At 50.1% G+C, this 17,410-nt stretch overlaps 1 protein-coding gene across 1 annotated transcript; it reads right to left on the reverse strand.

Annotated features, from left to right (window-relative positions):
- Positions 1–325: 325 nt before the first annotated feature.
- On the reverse strand, positions 326–10,587 carry AP5Z1 (adaptor related protein complex 5 subunit zeta 1). The gene is made up of 17 exons (XM_054180330.1): positions 10,514–10,587; positions 10,138–10,275; positions 9,384–9,570; positions 8,226–8,370; positions 7,084–7,196; positions 6,426–6,594; positions 5,622–5,762; positions 5,224–5,261; positions 4,983–5,145; positions 4,535–4,713; positions 3,911–4,053; positions 3,275–3,424; positions 2,972–3,083; positions 2,470–2,567; positions 2,073–2,205; positions 1,297–1,511; positions 326–809 (listed from the first exon to the last, which is right to left on the reverse strand). The coding sequence occupies exons 1-17, from the start codon at positions 10,552–10,554 to the stop codon at positions 545–547; spliced, it is 2,430 nt and encodes an 809-aa protein (XP_054036305.1). The 5' UTR covers positions 10,555–10,587; the 3' UTR covers positions 326–544.
- Positions 10,588–17,410: the final 6,823 nt, after the last annotated feature.

Raw genomic sequence — 17,410 nt, forward strand, 5'->3', positions numbered from 1 at the left:
AAATGCTCTTGGTGTCAACAATAAACTGGATCAATAAATCTCTCTAAGCTCCTATCTGGTAGCTGTCTCTTGGATCTTGACATGTTCACTCTGATAGGAAGCCAGAAGAGCAGTGAGGGCTTACAGCAGACAATGGAATCACTTCTGCTTTCTCCACCACAGGCCTTCGCTTGGCTGACCTGCTGCAAGGAGGGGCAATGAAACCAGCACGTGCAAGGCCAGGGCCTTGTGAGGGCAGAGGGCAGGGAGAAAAGTCAGAGGAGGGAAGAAGCACATCTCCAAAGGGGCATGGCAGAGGAGTAAACTCATGCCTTCACTCTCCCACATACCCACTGGGATTCCCAATCCATACTGGCAAGACAAGCTTAGGAGACAGAGATACAAAGAGCCTCACACAGAAGAGCAGCCTCAGCTCTGCTGAGTCCTGCTCTGTTTCATTCACAAGCACTTGTTCCTCATGCCCAGAGCAGGGCCTCGGCCTCGAGTGTCAGCAGGGTCCAGTGGGTTACCACAGAGGCTGGAGCCTCTCAGCAAGCTCATGTCCTCACCCTGGCATGAAGCCAGGAGTCGGCTCTAGGAGCCGGGTGACCATCCTGAGGGCACAAGGGAGGGAGTTGTTCACCTCCCTCTGGAACCGTGTGCTGGCCACGGGCGGTGTGAACACCACCTGAGCCACGCTGGGCATCTTCAGGAGGTTCAGGAGTTCCGTTGCTCGGATGAGGATCTCCTCGAGGTCCTCCTCCTGGTACACAGAGGTGACAGCAGGGCTCTGCACAAACGTCCTCATCTTGGACAGGAACATGGACACTCTGCAGGAGAGAAGGACACGGGAATCAGCTCTCTGCACTCTGCAAGGTCACAGGATCACAGGGTGTCAGGGGCTGGAAGGGACCCAAAGAGATCCAGTCCAACCCCCCTGCCAGAGCAGGGCCATACAATCTAGCTCAGGTCATAGAGGAACGCATCCAGACAGTCTCCAGAGGAGGAGACTCCACAGCCTCTCTGGGGAGCCTGTTCCAGTGGTCACTCCTTCAGCCTGTGTATTCCAAAAGACTCTGTTGTAGGTGACACCAGATGCTAGCCACCCCCTTCCCCTCATGCACACAACATTAGTCAGCAGATGAGTCCCACTTCCCCAAACTGGGCTCCTCCACAGCTTGCTTCCTCTGTCCTCTTTCAGTTTCGGGCTCCACCGGTTGCCAAGCTGGATTATTTAATGCAAGCAAACATCTGTTTGGACCTCCACCACCACCTGCCAATTTCAACCCTTTGCCTTTTCCTGCCATCTCTCCTGACCTGGGGATCAGGTCCTGGCTCCGAGCTGCCAGCTTGGTCAAGGTGGCCATGAGGACGCTGATGGCGCGGGGCGGGTAGCCGGGGGTGGTGGGCAGCGGCCGCAGCTGGGTGACCTCGAACAGCACAGCCTCCAGCGCCTCGAAGAACCGCAGGACCTGCTCCACCGTGCAGCGCCTGTCGTAGCACACTGACAGGTACTCTCCAACAGCCCACACCTGAAGGGAAGGCAGAGGTGCTCAGGGTGAAGAGAAATCCAGTGCTTTCTAGGGGACAGCACATCAGAACATAGAACTGTCAGGGTTGGAAGGGACCTCAAGGATCAGGCAGTTCCAACCCCCCTGCCATGGGCAGGGACACCTCACACTGCAGCAGGTTGCTCACAGCCACATCCAGCCTGGCCTTAAAAACCTCCAGGGATGAAGCTTCCACCACCTCCCTGGGCAACCTGTGCCAGTGTCTCACACCCTCATGGGGAAGAGCTTCTTCCTAACATCCAATCTGAATCTACCCATTTCTGTTTTTTTTCCCATCCCCCCCAGTCCTATCCCTCCCTGACACCCTCAAAAGTCCCTCCCCAGCTTTCTTGTAGCCTCCTTCAGATACAGGAAGGCCACAATAAGGTCTCCTCAGAGCCTTCTCTTCTCCAGACTGAACAGCCCCAACTCCAGTCTGGAGAAGAGAACAACTAATGCTAGCAGAGGAGAGGAGGAAAGGGAACCCAGAGGTGACTCCCCAGTTGGAGCACCATGTGGCAGAAGCAGGCAGACCCTACTCACCACATGGGTGAAGATGGCCTCCTTGTTCTGGATGTTGCTGACTGCTCCTGAGAACTCTAGAATCTCTGTGGATAGCTCCACGATGAGTGCAGGGTGCAACTTGCAGAGCACCACCAGCTGTGAGCTCAGCACCCTGGAGGAAAGATGGGCAGAGCTCAGACCACAGGCAAAGTGGCCATCAGCAAACTAAGGAGGTGGTGGCAGCACCCAGCCATTGGCACAGTTGTTGTACACTCAGGATGCTCCCTGCTGGGCTGGAGATGCAATCCCTGTTCTGCACCCTCCAGAAGCGTGTCACAGCAGGGACTGGGCCCCACAAGTGAAAAGGCTCCTGGGCTGCTACGCTGCAACCAGCAGAAGAGCTGTGAGCTTGGCTGGGCCTCCTGCCCCATCTCACCTGTACACATCATCTTTGAATGCTGGGATCTCACAGAGCTGGTCACTCCTCTGCAGCAGCAGCACCACCAGCTGGTTTATCAGTGGCCCATCTGCAAACTGACAAAGAGCTCTTGTTGAAGCAACACCAGTGACTGCCAGCAGCCCAAACCCAAAGCAACCAGCCAGGTAGAACAGCTGTCACAGACACAGCCTCACCTAGCAGGAGGGTAGCAGTGCACACAGCAGGTACCAGGGGCTCATTCTGCTCTCATCCACCTCTTTTACAGCTGGCTGAGAGAACAGTGTGAAGCCCAACACTGCACCAGGGAGCTTTTCTGCTTCTCTGGATGAAGTAGCCAGCTGAGTACTGGTTCATGCCAGCAGTAGACCATCCCACCCTCCCCTCATGATTCCCTCTGTTGAAGCTGAAGTATCTTAAGTTTTGCTTTTGCAACTGCTCTTCACTTAACAAGACATCCCTGTGGTATGACTGGGAGCCAAACTCTCCAAGCAGGGCCTACCTCTGCCACCACCTTGAAAAAGAGCTCCAGTAAGACAGGGACAGTCTCTGCACACTGCACAACCCTTGGGCTGCTGGCCAGGGAGCCAAGCAGCTGCCGAAGTGGAATCAGCCTGTGGGCAACAGAAGAGTTACTGCTGAGGGCCTGCTCCCAGCTACTCTCCTGGCTGCCCATCCCTATTCCCCCACAAGGCCTCTGAGCACAGGGAAGAGAGCAGCTACACCTTCCCCTGCAATCCCAGTGCTGCATCCCAGAGCTGGCTGAACCAAACCCTTGTGGCAGTCTCCCACAGCAGCTTCCTACCTCTCTGGGGCATCCTCTGAGGTAGACTTGGCACGGAGAAGGTGCTGGAACATGCTCCTGTAGAGGGGATGGCGAAAAGCTTCCAGACAGGTGCTTGGCGGCACAGCTGGGTCACTGGCAGCCTTCTCAGAGGTAGGAAGGGCAGCTGACCTGGCAGGAGACACACACAGAATGAGCTGCATTGTGAGAATGAGCCAGGGCATAGCTGGAATCCTGGATGATGGAGTAACTCCCTTTCCATGGGAACAGAGACAGCAATTTGGTCTAATCCAGGCCCTCTAAAAGCCAAAGAACCAGGATGACAGAAAATGATCCCCCAGGCTCAGGCAGTAGCTCCATCATTTCTTCTGTGTCACTCCTAGGAAAGGAGAAAATGCTGCCCTGTATCCCTTAGTCATTGAAGCCCTTTAGGTTGACTCTCTTTTCCAAGCACTCTAGAGAGAGCTGCTCATGTCAGAGAGACAAGGAAGAGTAGAAGGTTCAGCAGTGAGAGCTAGTCCCTGTCCTATCCTATTGTCCTGGAGACTCACAGTTCCTAATGACCTCAGGAAGAAACCTCTGCATGCCTCCAAGAGAACAAAGCCAGAGAAGCAGGGTAAGAGCAGGGAAGAAACAGGGAAGAGAAAGTAACATTACCTCAGCTGCACATCCAGAGCTGCTGTCAAACAGGGTAGGTCAAGAAGCAAATGGAAGATCTCAATGGCTGTGCCTGCATCCAGCAGAGATGGAAGAAAGTCCACAAACTCAGAGATGAGGGGTGGGCTGTTCCATGCTAGGAACTGCAAGGAACAAGCACAAACTGCTGCAGTACCCCTGCTACTCCACCACACCCCCAGACAGTTCTCACACTGTGAACATAAGGCATGGGGAAGGGATAGTCACTTCTGAAAAGCAAAACCAGAGAGGTCTGAGGGTTTGGTCAAAACCTAGGAGGCTGCTGGAAGCTCAACACAGGCATCTGGCAGCTGGATTAGTGGCTGGCAAGCTGTAACTTATTAAAGTTTTCCACAAACAAAGTGCTGTGTCCTGTGTTCACTCTGTCCCAACCCACTGGCAGCAACACTGGCAGTGCTAATCAGACCCAGAACCCTCTTCCCTCCTCAAACTCACACTTGCTTTTCTAACACTTCTTCTTGCTCATGCTCTCCCTAGCACTGCCACGGAGGAACACGGAGGGCTTTGGGGTGCAAAGAGCAAGTTCTGGGGCACAGAAAGGAACATGCAGCATGTTCTCTCCTGAGCTGCTCCAGCATGGTGTACCTTGAAGAGATTTGGGAAGCTCTGCCTGAATACACTGGAGGTCTCAGTGAAGAGCTGGCTGTTGGCTTTGCAGAACTGGACAAACTCAAAGGCCAGTGATGCGTTGTGGAAGAGCTGAGCAGGGATATCAGTGAGTAAGTGTCTGTAGATTGCATCAGAGTCCACAGCTGCCACTTTGCCTGGGAAGACACGACATGCTGCTGAGCACAGCCCACCCAGCAGCTCTGCCAACGAGGGTTCCAGGGGCTAAGCCAAACCTGGGTTCTGTTTTTCTAAAGAGCACAGGATACTGCAGCATCTGGGTCTCCTGGAGTGGGATCATCTACCCCAGAGTACAGCCAAGGCTGAATTACCAGCTCTGGCAGCTAGCAAACTGCCAGGAGAAAAGGCTTTGCAGAGAGTATGCAAAACTAGGTGGTGGACAAGGGGGTAAGAGGTGATGACTTACTGTGGTTCAGGAAGAACTGGGCAATGGGCAGCAGTGCCCTGGCATAAGTAGCATCCCCACAGATTCTGCCATGCAGCACTTTCAGGAAGGAGGCTGCACGGTGCACGTAGGAGGAGTCTTGTTTGCAGATGATGTCCATGATTGTCACTGCTTCAATGAGACACTGCAGGGCAGCAGAGTCAGATTAGGTTGGGGGGAAGCCACAGCTCTGAGAGCTTCAGTATAACCTCTGTGTACTTACAGCTTTCTGTAGGTCTGCATCATCCTTCTTCAGGGGTCCTGTCCAAGAAAAGAGTCCCAGTTAAAATCAGAGACCAAACAGGAACATCAGGCTGTCAGTTTGAGCTCTAACTCAGATTTCAGGACAGGTGGATTCCACAGCTCCCCCATGTAAGTCAAGGACAGAAGGCAAAACATGGTCGTTGCCTCCAGCATCACAGAATGTCAGGGGTTGGAAGGGACCTCGAGAGATCATCCAGTCCAACCCCAAGCTCTTCCAGCGCCCCACTTCAGGGCTCATCGATGATGTGCACCAGCAGCTGTGAGGAGTGAGATCCCAGCCCAGAGAGGCAGTGAAGCAGGAACATTTTCAAGAGCACTACCAAGAGAACTCCAGGGAGGGCTGAAGGTCAGACTCACGCCGGTGGCTCTGCTCAACCAGCCGCTGGCAGTACTCGAAGGCTTTCTCCCGCAGACGCTCCTTCGGGGGCAGCAGGCGGCTGGACGTGGGCAGAGTCGAGACCGTGGACATCACAGACTTGTCCATTCCTGATCTGTCATCTACAGAACAAAGGTTACCACATATCAATTCTCATTATGGGCAACCTAACCCACACAGCTGCCCAATGACAGCAAGGGAGCTGTCTGCCCCTAGTAGCACTGTGAAGGAAAGGGGGCTGGGGGAGAAGGGGGTGTGACAAGAACTCCATCACCCAGGGCTTTCTTCTCAGGGGCCCATGGGGTTTTGTTTGAAACCAGACTCACTGAATCATACAATCATAGAATTGTTAGGGTTGGAAGGTACCTCAGGGATCATCTAGTTCCTACTCCCCTGCCATGGGCAAGGACACCTCACACTAGATCAGGTTACTCACAGCCACATCCAGCCTGGCCTTCAAAACCTCCAGGGATGAGGCTTCCACCACCTCCCTGGGCAACCTGTGCCAGCCTCTCACCGTCCTCATGGTGAAAAACTTCTTCCTAACATCCAGTCTGAATCTAGCCATTTCTATTTCTTTGCCATACAACCAGCTGCTCATGGAAGTGTTAGTAAGGATCAGTTGGGTGGGTTTGTAATACTCCTTCCTCAAAGTTTCCTGGCTCCTAGTCCCAGACCTGTGAATTCTTGCCCACATTCCCGCACTTGCTGAGCCGTTGGTGCAGCCACCTAATAATTTCAGAGCACATCCAACTCGTGCTGGTCTGTAGCCTTCCAATTCATACCTGACTTGGGTGTCTTCAAGCCCTTGTCCCCATAGCACAGCAGCCAGCTTCGCAGCATGGAGAAGGCTTGGACGTTGAGCCACTGGTCCTGCGTGTGGTACTGACCCACTGACAGCACTGTGAAGAAGTCTGTGGCAATGGCACCATCCACCTCTGTGACAGGTCCAGGCTGTGAGAAAAGATGTAGCAGGTCATGCTCCCAGGGAAAGCCCACATGAGAAGGCAGGGAAAACTCCACTGTGCTCACAGAGACAAGTAGCCCTCATTTGTACCTACTGTGGGGGCTGCTGGGGGGCAGTTATCCAGAGAGAGAAAGGCCAGCTGTGTTGGATTCTCTGCTCCAGCTGAAACATTCCAAACTTCCCCCCTCTCTGATAAAGGCCTCACTTCCAATTAGCTTTTACTCCACAATACATGGTGACTAGAAGACTCTCCCCTCAAAACTACTTCAAGCATCAAAGTCCTGTCTCTACAGCAGGACTCCTAAATCTTGGAGCTATAAATCCCTCTGCTTTGCTTTCCTATACATCTTGACCACTTATCCCACAAAAAGGGGCAAGGAACAACAGTCCTTCTAGGTCACACTGATTCTGGGAACCCAAACCAGCAGGCAACTAACAAATGCACCACAAGATGACCATGGCAACCTAGCACTTACCTGCTTGGTTCTGGGACTGGAGAAGAAGCCTCCAGAGGGCTGAGCCACTCCTTGCTGAGTGCTCGCATACCTCAGCCAGTCTGCCATCTTTTTACTGACTACATTGACTTGTTCTGTACAAGAGAAGTCACAGGGTCATTGCCAGATTGGGCAGGGAAGCAGCCTCTGCAACACACCCCTGCTACCCCTCAGTGGCTGCGCTTCTCCTCCAGCCTAGACCACTGTCTCTCTGCCACAGCAATGACTACACCGAGGTGGATGCCCTATACTCCTCCTCATACTACTGCAGGTCCAGGATTGCCCACACTCATTTCAGACTTATGTGTCCTGTGCTCACTCCCAGCCACTGGGTCAGTTTAATTATTGTTTTGCCTGCTTCCTCAGACAAAAAGTCAGGGAATGAGTGCTGGAACCAAGGACTTTTGGTGTGAGCAGAGTCAAGAGGTACTCGTTCCTTTGTTTCCATCCACAGCTGCTATTAGAACGAAGGTACAAAACCACTTCCATTATCTTCAGGCAGTGGCTGGCTTCAGCTCTGCAGACAAAGGCATAAACCCCTTGCAGAGGACATGCAGAGGCTGAGGCAGGTAATCCTGCCTGCTCAGGCAGCCCATACACCCTGGCCCAAAGCTTTGTCTGGCCTACAGACAAACCTCCCAGGGAACCCCCAAAACCAGGCTCTTGCTCACAATACAACCCCTCACCATTTTAGGCCTGGAATGTCTCCTGTGGTTTATTCACCAGTCCTGCCCCTCTCATGAAGAGTACCTCTAGCTGGTTTTGTTGCTCTTCTGAACAGTTCCACAAACATGTATCTCTATTTCTGTTTCTCACTTTGTTTGATGCTCTTCAGGATAGCTACAACTTCACACTCCTACTGCATCTGGAGATCTAGTACACATTACTCTGACACAGATCTATACAGAACAGAGGCTCTGGACACTGGAAAGGGCCAAAGCAGCTAAAAGGCCAGTCCATTTTCCAGTGGTGAAAAATATCTTGCCTACTAAGTCTACTTTCCTTGTGGCAGAAATGCCACTTTTTACAGCAGTTTCCAAGTGCTAATCCTAGCCAAAGACTTCAGAGAGCCCACTACACAGATCACAGGCAGAAGGTAATCTCAAGCCTTCCTCTCTATTTACCTTCAGTTAGAGATTCTGGTGAAAGACTGATGACATTTGACAGGACAGGAAGGATGTACCGAGCACTCTGACCCTCAGGCAGCCTCCTTTCAAGGACTTTTACAATACGTTGTCCCACAGCAGCCACTTCACCCTTCTTGTCTCCCTTAAAGATAAAGCACAAGTAAAGCTAATTAGATAATCTTTGACTAGTGCTGGAGACCAGTACCACACACAAACTCTTCCATCAGGCACCAATAACAATGTCAAACATGAAGCACAGCACAGGCTGATTCTACAGAGATCTGCAACAGGAATTCAGAGATCCCAGGAGGGCAGATAGAACAGGGTTGTGGACAAGCCACATCTGAAGTGAAATTAACAGCCTCACAAGGCTGAACAAGACCAAATGCAAGGTCGTGCATCTGGGTTGGGGCAATCCCAAGCTGGGCAGCAAGTGGCTTGAAAGCAGCCCTGAAGAAAAGGACTTGGGGGTGCTGGTGGATGAGAAGCTCAACATGAGCTACCAGTGTGCACTTGCAGCCCAGAAAGCCAACCACATCCCAGGCTGCAGCAAGAAAAGCAGAGCCAGCAGGGTGATGAAGGTGATTCTCCCCCTCTACTCCGCTCTGCTGAGACCCCACCTGGAGTACTGTGTCCAGCTCTGGAGCCCCCAGTAGAAGAGGATCTGGAGGTGCTGGAAGGTGTCCAGAGAAGGGCCACGAGGATGAGCAGAGGGCTGGAGCTGCTCTGCTGTGAGGACAGACTGAGGGAGCTGGGGCTGTTCAGTATGGAGAAGAGAAGGCTCTGAGAAGACCTTACTGTGGCCTTACAGTATCTGAAGGGGACCTACAAGAAAGCTGGGAGGGACTTTTTAGGGTGTCAGGGAGTGACAGGACTGGGGGGAATGGAACAAAAATAGAAAGGGGTAGATTCAGATGGCATGTTAGGAATAAGCTCTTCCCTATGAGGGTGGTAAGATTGCCCAGAGGTTGCCCAGGAAGGTGGTAGAAACCTATACAAAACAATTAGGCTCCTTAAATGAACACAGAAATGCTTCTGCTTTTTCCTAGATACTTTCAATTGATTTTCATGCTCCTTGAGCTCAGCGAACAGGGAACAATCAGAAAGCAAATCCATACTGACAAGGGAAGATTTTGGACTTGGCAGATCATTTACCTGAGCCAAAAGGATGGAGGATACCAGGCTCAAGAGCTTTGTATCTTGAATCTGATCGCAGGAGAGGATCAGATCATTACAAGGTGACATCTCCCTCAGGATGGCAGCACATAACACCTGAACCTGCTCAGGGCACTTGGATGAACACAGCACTGTCTGCAACAGCTCCACAAACTTGCCATCTAGCCTGCAAGAGACACAAGAAAGCATCACCACAAGGCAAGAAACGACTCAGATATTTATTTCCTGCATATTCTTGGGATGCTCTCCCTTGATGCCAGTGCCATTTTATCCCCTCCACTTCTGAGGTTTGTTTCTTAGCACAGCTTTAAAAAGCACTCAGTGACAGAAACACCTGGAACTTTCACTGCAAGAGGGGGGAGGCAATAAAGAGGGGGGAAACAAAAAAGGCCAAGAGAGGTTTTAAATTTACCCAGAATTCAGGGTTTTCAAATCAGGTTTTTGTTTGTTGGGGGTTTTGGTTGGGTTTTTTGTTTGTTTGGTTGGTTGGGGGTTTTTTGGTGGGGGTTTTTTGTTTGGTTGGGGTTTTTGGTTGGGGTTTTTTGTTTGTTTGGGTTGGTTTTGTTTAGGTTGTTTTTGTTTGTTTGGCGTTGTTGTTTGGGTTGGTTTTGTTTGTTTGTTTGGGTTGGGGTTTTTGTTTGTTTTGGTTTTAAGTACTAAGGTTTGTGTGGTTGTTGTTATTTTTTCCTTTCACGAAAGTGATGCTTTGCTCTTCGTGCACGAAGCTGCTCACCTGCGCGGGTATTTGGTGGCAGCGACGGTGAGGTGCAGCCTCTGGAGGCAGTCCACGGCCTCGGGGCCCAGCTCCGGGCCCTGCAGGAGGGAGGCGACGCGGGAGGCGAATCTCCGCAGCTCTTCCTCTTGGATCTCCCTGCCGGGGGAAGCGGCCGTCGGGGCCCCGGCCCCTCTTCAGAAACCCTGGGGGGTCGCACCTTTCCCCCCAAGCTCCCCACTCCAGTGGAGCAGCGACGCGGCCCGGCCGCCCCTCGGCCCCGGCTCGACCCCTGCCAGCCCCAGGCAGTTCCGACAGGACCCCGACCCAAGGGTGCCCTGCCGTCCTCCCTCGGTCCCTCAGCAGCCACCCCGGGATGCCAGCACCCCCTCCGTACCTCGCCTGCTTGAGGAAGCTCTCGGCGGCCGCCGTGAACATGCCGAGCGCTCCGCTGCTCCTCCCGCCTCGGTCCGCGGCCAAAGCGGCCCCCCAGAGGCGGGCGGTGCGCAACGGCCAGCTCCGGGGGGACGCGGCCGCTGCTGCACCAAGGTTCCGCCTAAAGGGGAGGTTCCGGAGGGCTGGGGCGCGGTTGCTCCAAGCCCTGGGGAAACCGAGCCCGATGCCCTCAGAGAGGAGGGAAGAAGGGGTAATGGCAAAATCCTCTCCACTGATTATTTCAAGGTAGTGCTGCTGTTATTCCGGAGTTTGAGGTGAAGCTTGTCCCTGCTGCCATCCCACACAGCATGGAGAGCAGCTCTTGGGACTCGAACCCCTGGAAAACATCACCCCATGGCAGAGACACGGCAGGATTCAGGTTTCTAAGAGGATGATGATAAAAGATGCCATATTAGCCTTTCCTGCAACCCATTCAAAGAATGCTTTCCACAAATGGCAAGAGGTGTTAAAAATAGCTTCTCAGCAAGTGGGCTTCAGAGCTTCCAAAAGGTTAAGAAAGCATTAACTCCCATCAGAAACATCTCTCCTCCTGCCTGCTAACACACCTGAACCTCTCACTGCCATGCTGTTCATCACCCTGCAGGGAGGAGGACCTGTCATGAGAGGAAACTTGGCGCTCTGCCCTTTGGTACTTCTCTGCCCTACGACTCCCTGGCAGTAGAAGTTCATTAACAGCGTTCCCTGGCAATTAGCCAGCAGAGCATCAGCTCCTTTTTGCCCTCCAAGGACACCCCGGCTATGAACAATCAGAGGTGTGTCCAGGCAGCAGGCTGACATGCATTCAGGTTTCTCCCTGCACCCTTTCTCCTCTGGCTGCGTTGAAGCCGTGTCTGATGTATGGGGGGAGCCAGGGGATGTGACCATTTCTCACATGTTACTCAAATGCAGATGCTTTACATTAGCAGAGGTCTTAAAAGATATCCCTCCTTCTTTTTGGAGCTCTGAATGACTTTCAGTTGAAACAAACCCTGAATTCAAAGTATAGAATAGAATAGGAATGGAATAGGAATGGAATGAACCAGGTTGGAAAAGACCTTTAGCTCTGTTAGGAGCACAAGGGAGGAAAAAACTAACTCTAAGGGAGGTGGGTAACCAACTGTCTTCTGACCTCATGTGCTTAAATGAAACTATTGTACATTAATTATTTCAGTCCATTTCCCTGTAATCTTTCAGAGTAACAACCTTTCACTTCATGACAAAATGAAAGCTGGAGCTGGAGGAATGGTTTATAGTCCCCAGGAGAAGCATTAGGGATCTGAACACACGTGTACCCATGTTCAGTCTGCTGTGAATTATCAGCTTCCCAAGTAACAGGAAGGGGATAAAAAGCAGAGTATCCATAACTCTAAAGCAGTGCCTGGTGTTCAGACATGTACTGCTCTCCTACAGCATTTAATCAAAATGGCAAAAGGGAAAGAAAAAACCCAAAACCCCACAATTAAACCACTCTGTCTCCTCACATTGTGAAGAGGGGAAGCTGCAGCAGAATCTAAGCCCCCATGCTGAATAGAATAGAATAGAATAGAACAGAACAGAATCAACCAGGTTGGAAGAGACCTTCAAGATCATCGTGTCCAACCTATCATCCAACACCACCTCATCAACTAAACCATGGCACCAAGCACCCCATCAAGTCTCCTCCTAACCACCTCCAGTGATGGTGACTCCACCACCTCCCTGGGCAGCACATTCCAATGGGCAATCACTCTCTCTGTGAAGAATTTCTTCCTAACATCCAACCTAAACCTCCCCTGGTGCAGCTTGAGACTGTGTCCTCTTGTTCTGGTGCTGCTTGCCTGGGAGAAGAGACCAATCCCCACCTGGCTACAACCTCCCTTCAGGTAGTTGTAGACAGCAATGAGGTCTCCCCTAAGCCTCCTCTTCTCCAGGCTAAGCAACCCCAGCTCCCTCAGCCTCTCCTCACAGGGCTGTGTTCCAAACCCCTCACCAACTTCATTGCCCTTCTCTGGACACCTTCCAGCAAGTCAACCTCCTTCCTAAACTGAGGGGCCCAGAACTGGACACACAGTACTCAAGGTGTGGCCTAACCAGTGCAGTGTACAGGGGCAGAATGACCTCCCTGCTCCTGCTGGCCACACTGTTCCTGATGCAGGCCAGGATGCCGCCGGCCAAGAGGGAATCACTGGAAAGATTCAAGCCTGTCACTCGAAAGCAGCAAGGAATCTCAGGGCATTTTTCTCTTTCATAGATAATAATTTTATTTCTGGTTATAGAAATAAATGCTAAGAGGAGAAGCAACATTCCCCAACCACATACATCAAATGAAGGTAACAGAACAGTTAAAATAAATGAAAAAAAAAAAAAGGGGGGGTGGGGGGGAAGGGGGGAAAAAAAAAGGTAGAAATTTAAACCTTTGTCATAGCTTTAAAATATTAACGCTCTTGGTACATTAGAACTCACATTCAGATCTCCAATTACTTTAAAAATAATAAAATAAAATGTATGGCTCCATATTTAAAAAAAAAATAATTAATAATAATAAAGTCCAAACCCACTGTATCCCATCTGATGTGGAAATGCAGGTCCTGCTCCTTGGATGCTCTTACACTTGCCATCTCCTCTGGTGAGCAGCAGCCTCCTCAGCGTGACCAGGACACCCTCACAGCCCTCGTGGGAGCCAAGCCACGGGCTCTGCCTGTGCAGCTGAGCAGTGCTGCAACATGGCTGGATAAAGAGCAACTTCCCATCCCTTGCCCCAGACACAGCTTTCCCCCTTGGGATACACACCTGCTTTTTGAAAAGCACTGGTAACACAAACAAGTCACACACACCAAAAAAACCCCTTTTGATATCAGCTGTAAAAATAAACCCCAACAAAACAACAAAGCCCAACAGACACAACCCCCCAAACACCTGGCTGGATGTGTCTTGTACAGGCAACACCAGGAGCTGAAATGCAAGCATGGCTTTAGTTCCCACCCCCCCCAATCCTTCCCTATCTTTAAGTTAAGTGCCAAATCCAGCTGGGAGGGGTAAGGCTCCCCCAGATCTCTGTAGCAACACACTTCCATTGAGCCAGTGAGGTATTTCAGGTCCTTGTCTGACTCCAGCCTTCCCCCAAGGCCTCCATGGGAATGTGTCCCTGCAGAACAGGGGGAGATTCAAATTCTGAATTTTTAAAAGCAAATCTTCAGAACTGGATCTGAATTTCCAGCTTTCCCATCCATTGCTCTCAGGTACACCTTTAGATTTCTCTCTTGACAGCTTTAACAGTCCTTTGGATAATTACAGACTCTTCAATGCTCTTTTGGGCTCCGTTGGCTGGGCAATGCCAGTCTCACCATGGGACAGCCAGCACATCCAGAACCCAAGACAATACAATCTCATCAGATTTTCATATTTTAAAGCCATCCCATTTTCTGCATCAGTATACTTGAATGAGTGTTTCTGTTGTTGTTGCTGGTGCTTTTTAACATTCTCTGTTTTCTTTTCCATTAAAGCAAAAGTATCTTACAAGCAACGCTCTGGCTCCCTCTACTTCAATCCCAGTTGGAGGAGAAAAAGAGAGACAGAAAACAAGCTTAGGTTTACATCTTCTACAGAGCCAACTTGCCTACTTAGCAGCCTGCCCACCTCCAAAGAGTGGCATATAAATCAGCAGAACATGAGGATGTTCTGCACCATAGACTTTTAGCAGCAAGGCAGCAAACCAAAAGGAAACCTCACCTTTCCTGCTCCATTTAAATCTCATTTTTCTTCAGCTAACAGACCAATTTCTCCTCAATGTTGCCCTTAGTCTTAAGAAAGGCTCTGTTTCAGACTGTTTTAAGTGGAATTGAGGTGGAGTAGAAGCAGGACTGAAAGTTCTACATCACAGCAAAGGTGCATTGCTTAGTTCAGCAGCAGACAAGAAGCCCCAACCAAATACTAGGGGAAGTCTGGTTTTCACATGAGCTGTTCTCTGCTGAGGAGGAAAGCTGTTTCCTTTCACTGCTCCTATTCTGGTTACCCTTCTTACCAGCAGTCCTGTCCTCCCTTAAGTATACCTGCCTGACCACCAGAGAGCAAGTACTGGTGTGAAGCATTCACTCAGGTCCTTAGAGAGAAAGAAATTTCTACCTCTGAAAGAGAAATTTGGGTTAGGAGGACAGGTATTATCTGTTTGCAGGAATCATTCTCAAAAGGAGGACAGGTATTATCTGTTTGCAGGGATAATTCTCAAGAGGCCCAAGTAGGTCAGAGCAGATGCTTCTCTAAATTTAGTGATCCTTGTGGAATTAAAACCATGACTGAAATTTGGCCAGCTAAGTAAAATTTACTCCCCTTTGAGTGGGAACATTAGGAAAACTCTTGTGCATTTGTTTTTAAGGGGACATACACACACCTCACACCCCATGAAGCACCATAAAAAGGAGAAAAAATCTCACCACAGAGGAAAAGAAACTATTTCCACTAGTGCCCCAGTGTTAACTTAGCCACCTGACAGACAGAAAGGGAGGAATTCCTCAACTTTACAGCATCCTCATGGCTCCCCCTTAGTTTCCTCTTAGAAGTAAGGTCCCATTAGTGACAGAGCAGAATCTGCAAAGAACTCCCTGACAACACATCAAGAGAGAATTTGAGACAGGATTCCAGCTTGCAGTTAGTGCTATTTGGGGGATTTTCTTGCCAGAAAAGGAGCATGGAGTAGAGCTGCTGAAAGCATGACAAAGGCAGAAGCAGGGCTGCTACACAAGGAAGAAGCAAGTACCAAGTAATCTCTTCCGCTCTGCGAGAGGAATGAAAGCAATCACTGAAGTAAAGCTGCTTCTATATGGGCTGCTCACACTCCTGACAAGCACAGCTGCACAGCTCTTTGAGAATCAGTGCCTGGGTGCAGGAATTTACCAACATACTGTATGAAAGTCCTTGTAAAGCACTATTGAAGAGAAAGGAACACATGGACTACTTACATGTCTATATTCTCTCTCTCACACACACACTCACACATTAATAAATATAAATCTTATGTTTACACAGATCTAATTTAATATTCTCTGGGGGGGTAAGGGGTGGGGGGGAAACAACATAAAAATGTAAAGGGTTTCTTCCTTAGCTGCCACCCACGAATTGTCAATGTTTGGTATTTTTATTTACTCTCTTGAGAGTCAAGGGGAAGACACAGCACAACTCTCCCCCCCCAAGGCTCAGGAAACTTAGCAGTGACATGGAAGGAGAGGACCAGCCGTACATTCTGAAGGGTTTTAATTCAGTGTTGGTAAATTGAAAAGGTATCAAAAAGAATTGTCTGAACACATAAATACAAAGCTTAAAAGTTGATTACAAGTTGGGAATTTAAATATAGTGCTCCAAAAAAAACCAAACCCCAAACAAGCCAACAAGTCTTTCTCCAAACTGCCTTGCTCAGGCCAGTAAAATGCTCGCTGCTGAATTACTGCCCCATGAAAGAGGCCTGAATGGAGAGAGCCCACCAGCACAGCTAGGTATTTCCCTCTGCTGGCTACCATGTATGCACATACCCACACCTGTGTGCACAAACACATCCACTGCCCTGCAAACAGCACACTCAGCAGCAAGAGATGCTGCTCTCATCACAGCCCAGTGGTTGCTAGGCACTCACAGACAGGTGCTCCAGCACAAAGTCACAGCTGATCCTGCATTTTGGTCTGCACTTGGAGGCATCACTTCCCAACCCCATCAGCTCCAGCAATCCAGATGACCTTGTAGTGTAACTGTGTTCTGCAGCACAGCTGGCTCCTTGGTAAGCTACACCTTACAACAGTAGTGTATGCTATGGTAGTAGCAGCTTTGGCATCATTTTTCACCCAGAAGGAAGCAAAAAGTTACATGGTTGAACAATCTGTTGCATAACTGCAACTGAACACTCAGATTCTCACCAGATGCAGACCTTCAAGCAATGGCATTAAATTAGGAGTTGGATTAAAGAACTCTGGAGTTGACAGAAACTACAAGCAGAGGGGGAAAACTGATGGGGAGCAGAAACAGGAGCTTCCTGAGAGACCAGCTGACAAGGGAAGACAGACCACATACTACAGGACAGCATGTGCAAAGTCAAAAGCTCATTGTGCAAGGGCAAAGTTGCAAAGCTAGTCATGTTCCTTTAGAGGTTTACTCTTAATGCCCTAGGTCAACTTCTTAGCAGCAAGACTGCAAAACCTGGAAGATTTTGCAGGAAGGCAAGTTCCACACTGGATTGCAACTATTAGTTGATAAGGTAAAGCACAGGTATTTTAAAAACTTAGCAAGACCCTTCAGGCCTGCCTGCTGTTCAAAAAGCTCCAAGACCTAAGCTGCCACTCTTCATTGGAAGAGAGGGACAAGATGGTTGCATGGGGACAAAAGCAACCCAGAGTGCTTCCAGTTTACTCTGTGACTCTCATTCCTTGCATTTATCTCGCAGCAAGAAACCAAACAAGCACTGGGCTGTACCTGCAGAAGTTCAGCTAGCAGGCCAAGGAAAGGATTCTTCTTCCACTCCATCCAACATCTGCCAGATCACATCTGTAGTACCATGCCAGGTTTTTGGGCTCCCCAGTACAAGATAGACAAGGACCTTCTGCAGCAATGCCACCTGACGTCTGAGGGGATGAGCACGCAATGCACAAGAAGAGACAGAGACAGGTTGGTTCAGCCTTAAGGAAAGACAGCAAATGGGGGGGAAGTCCTACTGATGTCATCAACTACCTATTTGGAAGATGCAAAGAAGGCAGTGCTAGACTCTTCTCAGAAGTGTGATGTGGTAGAAAAAGAGGCAACAAACACATGCACAGGAAATTCTTAGCTGAGAAAATCTTTTCACATCATGGGTGGCCAGTCACAGAGTCTCTGCCTCTGGAGACAAGCAAGCCTCAGCTGG

This window comes from Dryobates pubescens, chromosome 4, assembly GCF_014839835.1.
Source record: "Dryobates pubescens isolate bDryPub1 chromosome 4, bDryPub1.pri, whole genome shotgun sequence".
Lineage (NCBI taxonomy): Eukaryota > Metazoa > Chordata > Aves > Piciformes > Picidae > Dryobates > Dryobates pubescens.

Excerpts from the sequence above, each read along its gene's own strand:
- AP5Z1 (XM_054180330.1), bottom strand. The coding sequence starts at position 10,554 with ATGTTCACGGCGGCCGCCGAGAGCTTCCTCAAGCAGGCGAG. Across the intron at positions 5,146-5,223 it reads ATGCAGACCTACAGAAAGCT|TGTCTCATTGAAGCAGTGAC; the intron begins GTAAGTACACAG and ends GCTGCCCTGCAG. Across the intron at positions 1,512-2,072 it reads AGGCCATCTTCACCCATGTG|GTGTGGGCTGTTGGAGAGTA; the intron begins GTGAGTAGGGTC and ends CCTTCCCTTCAG.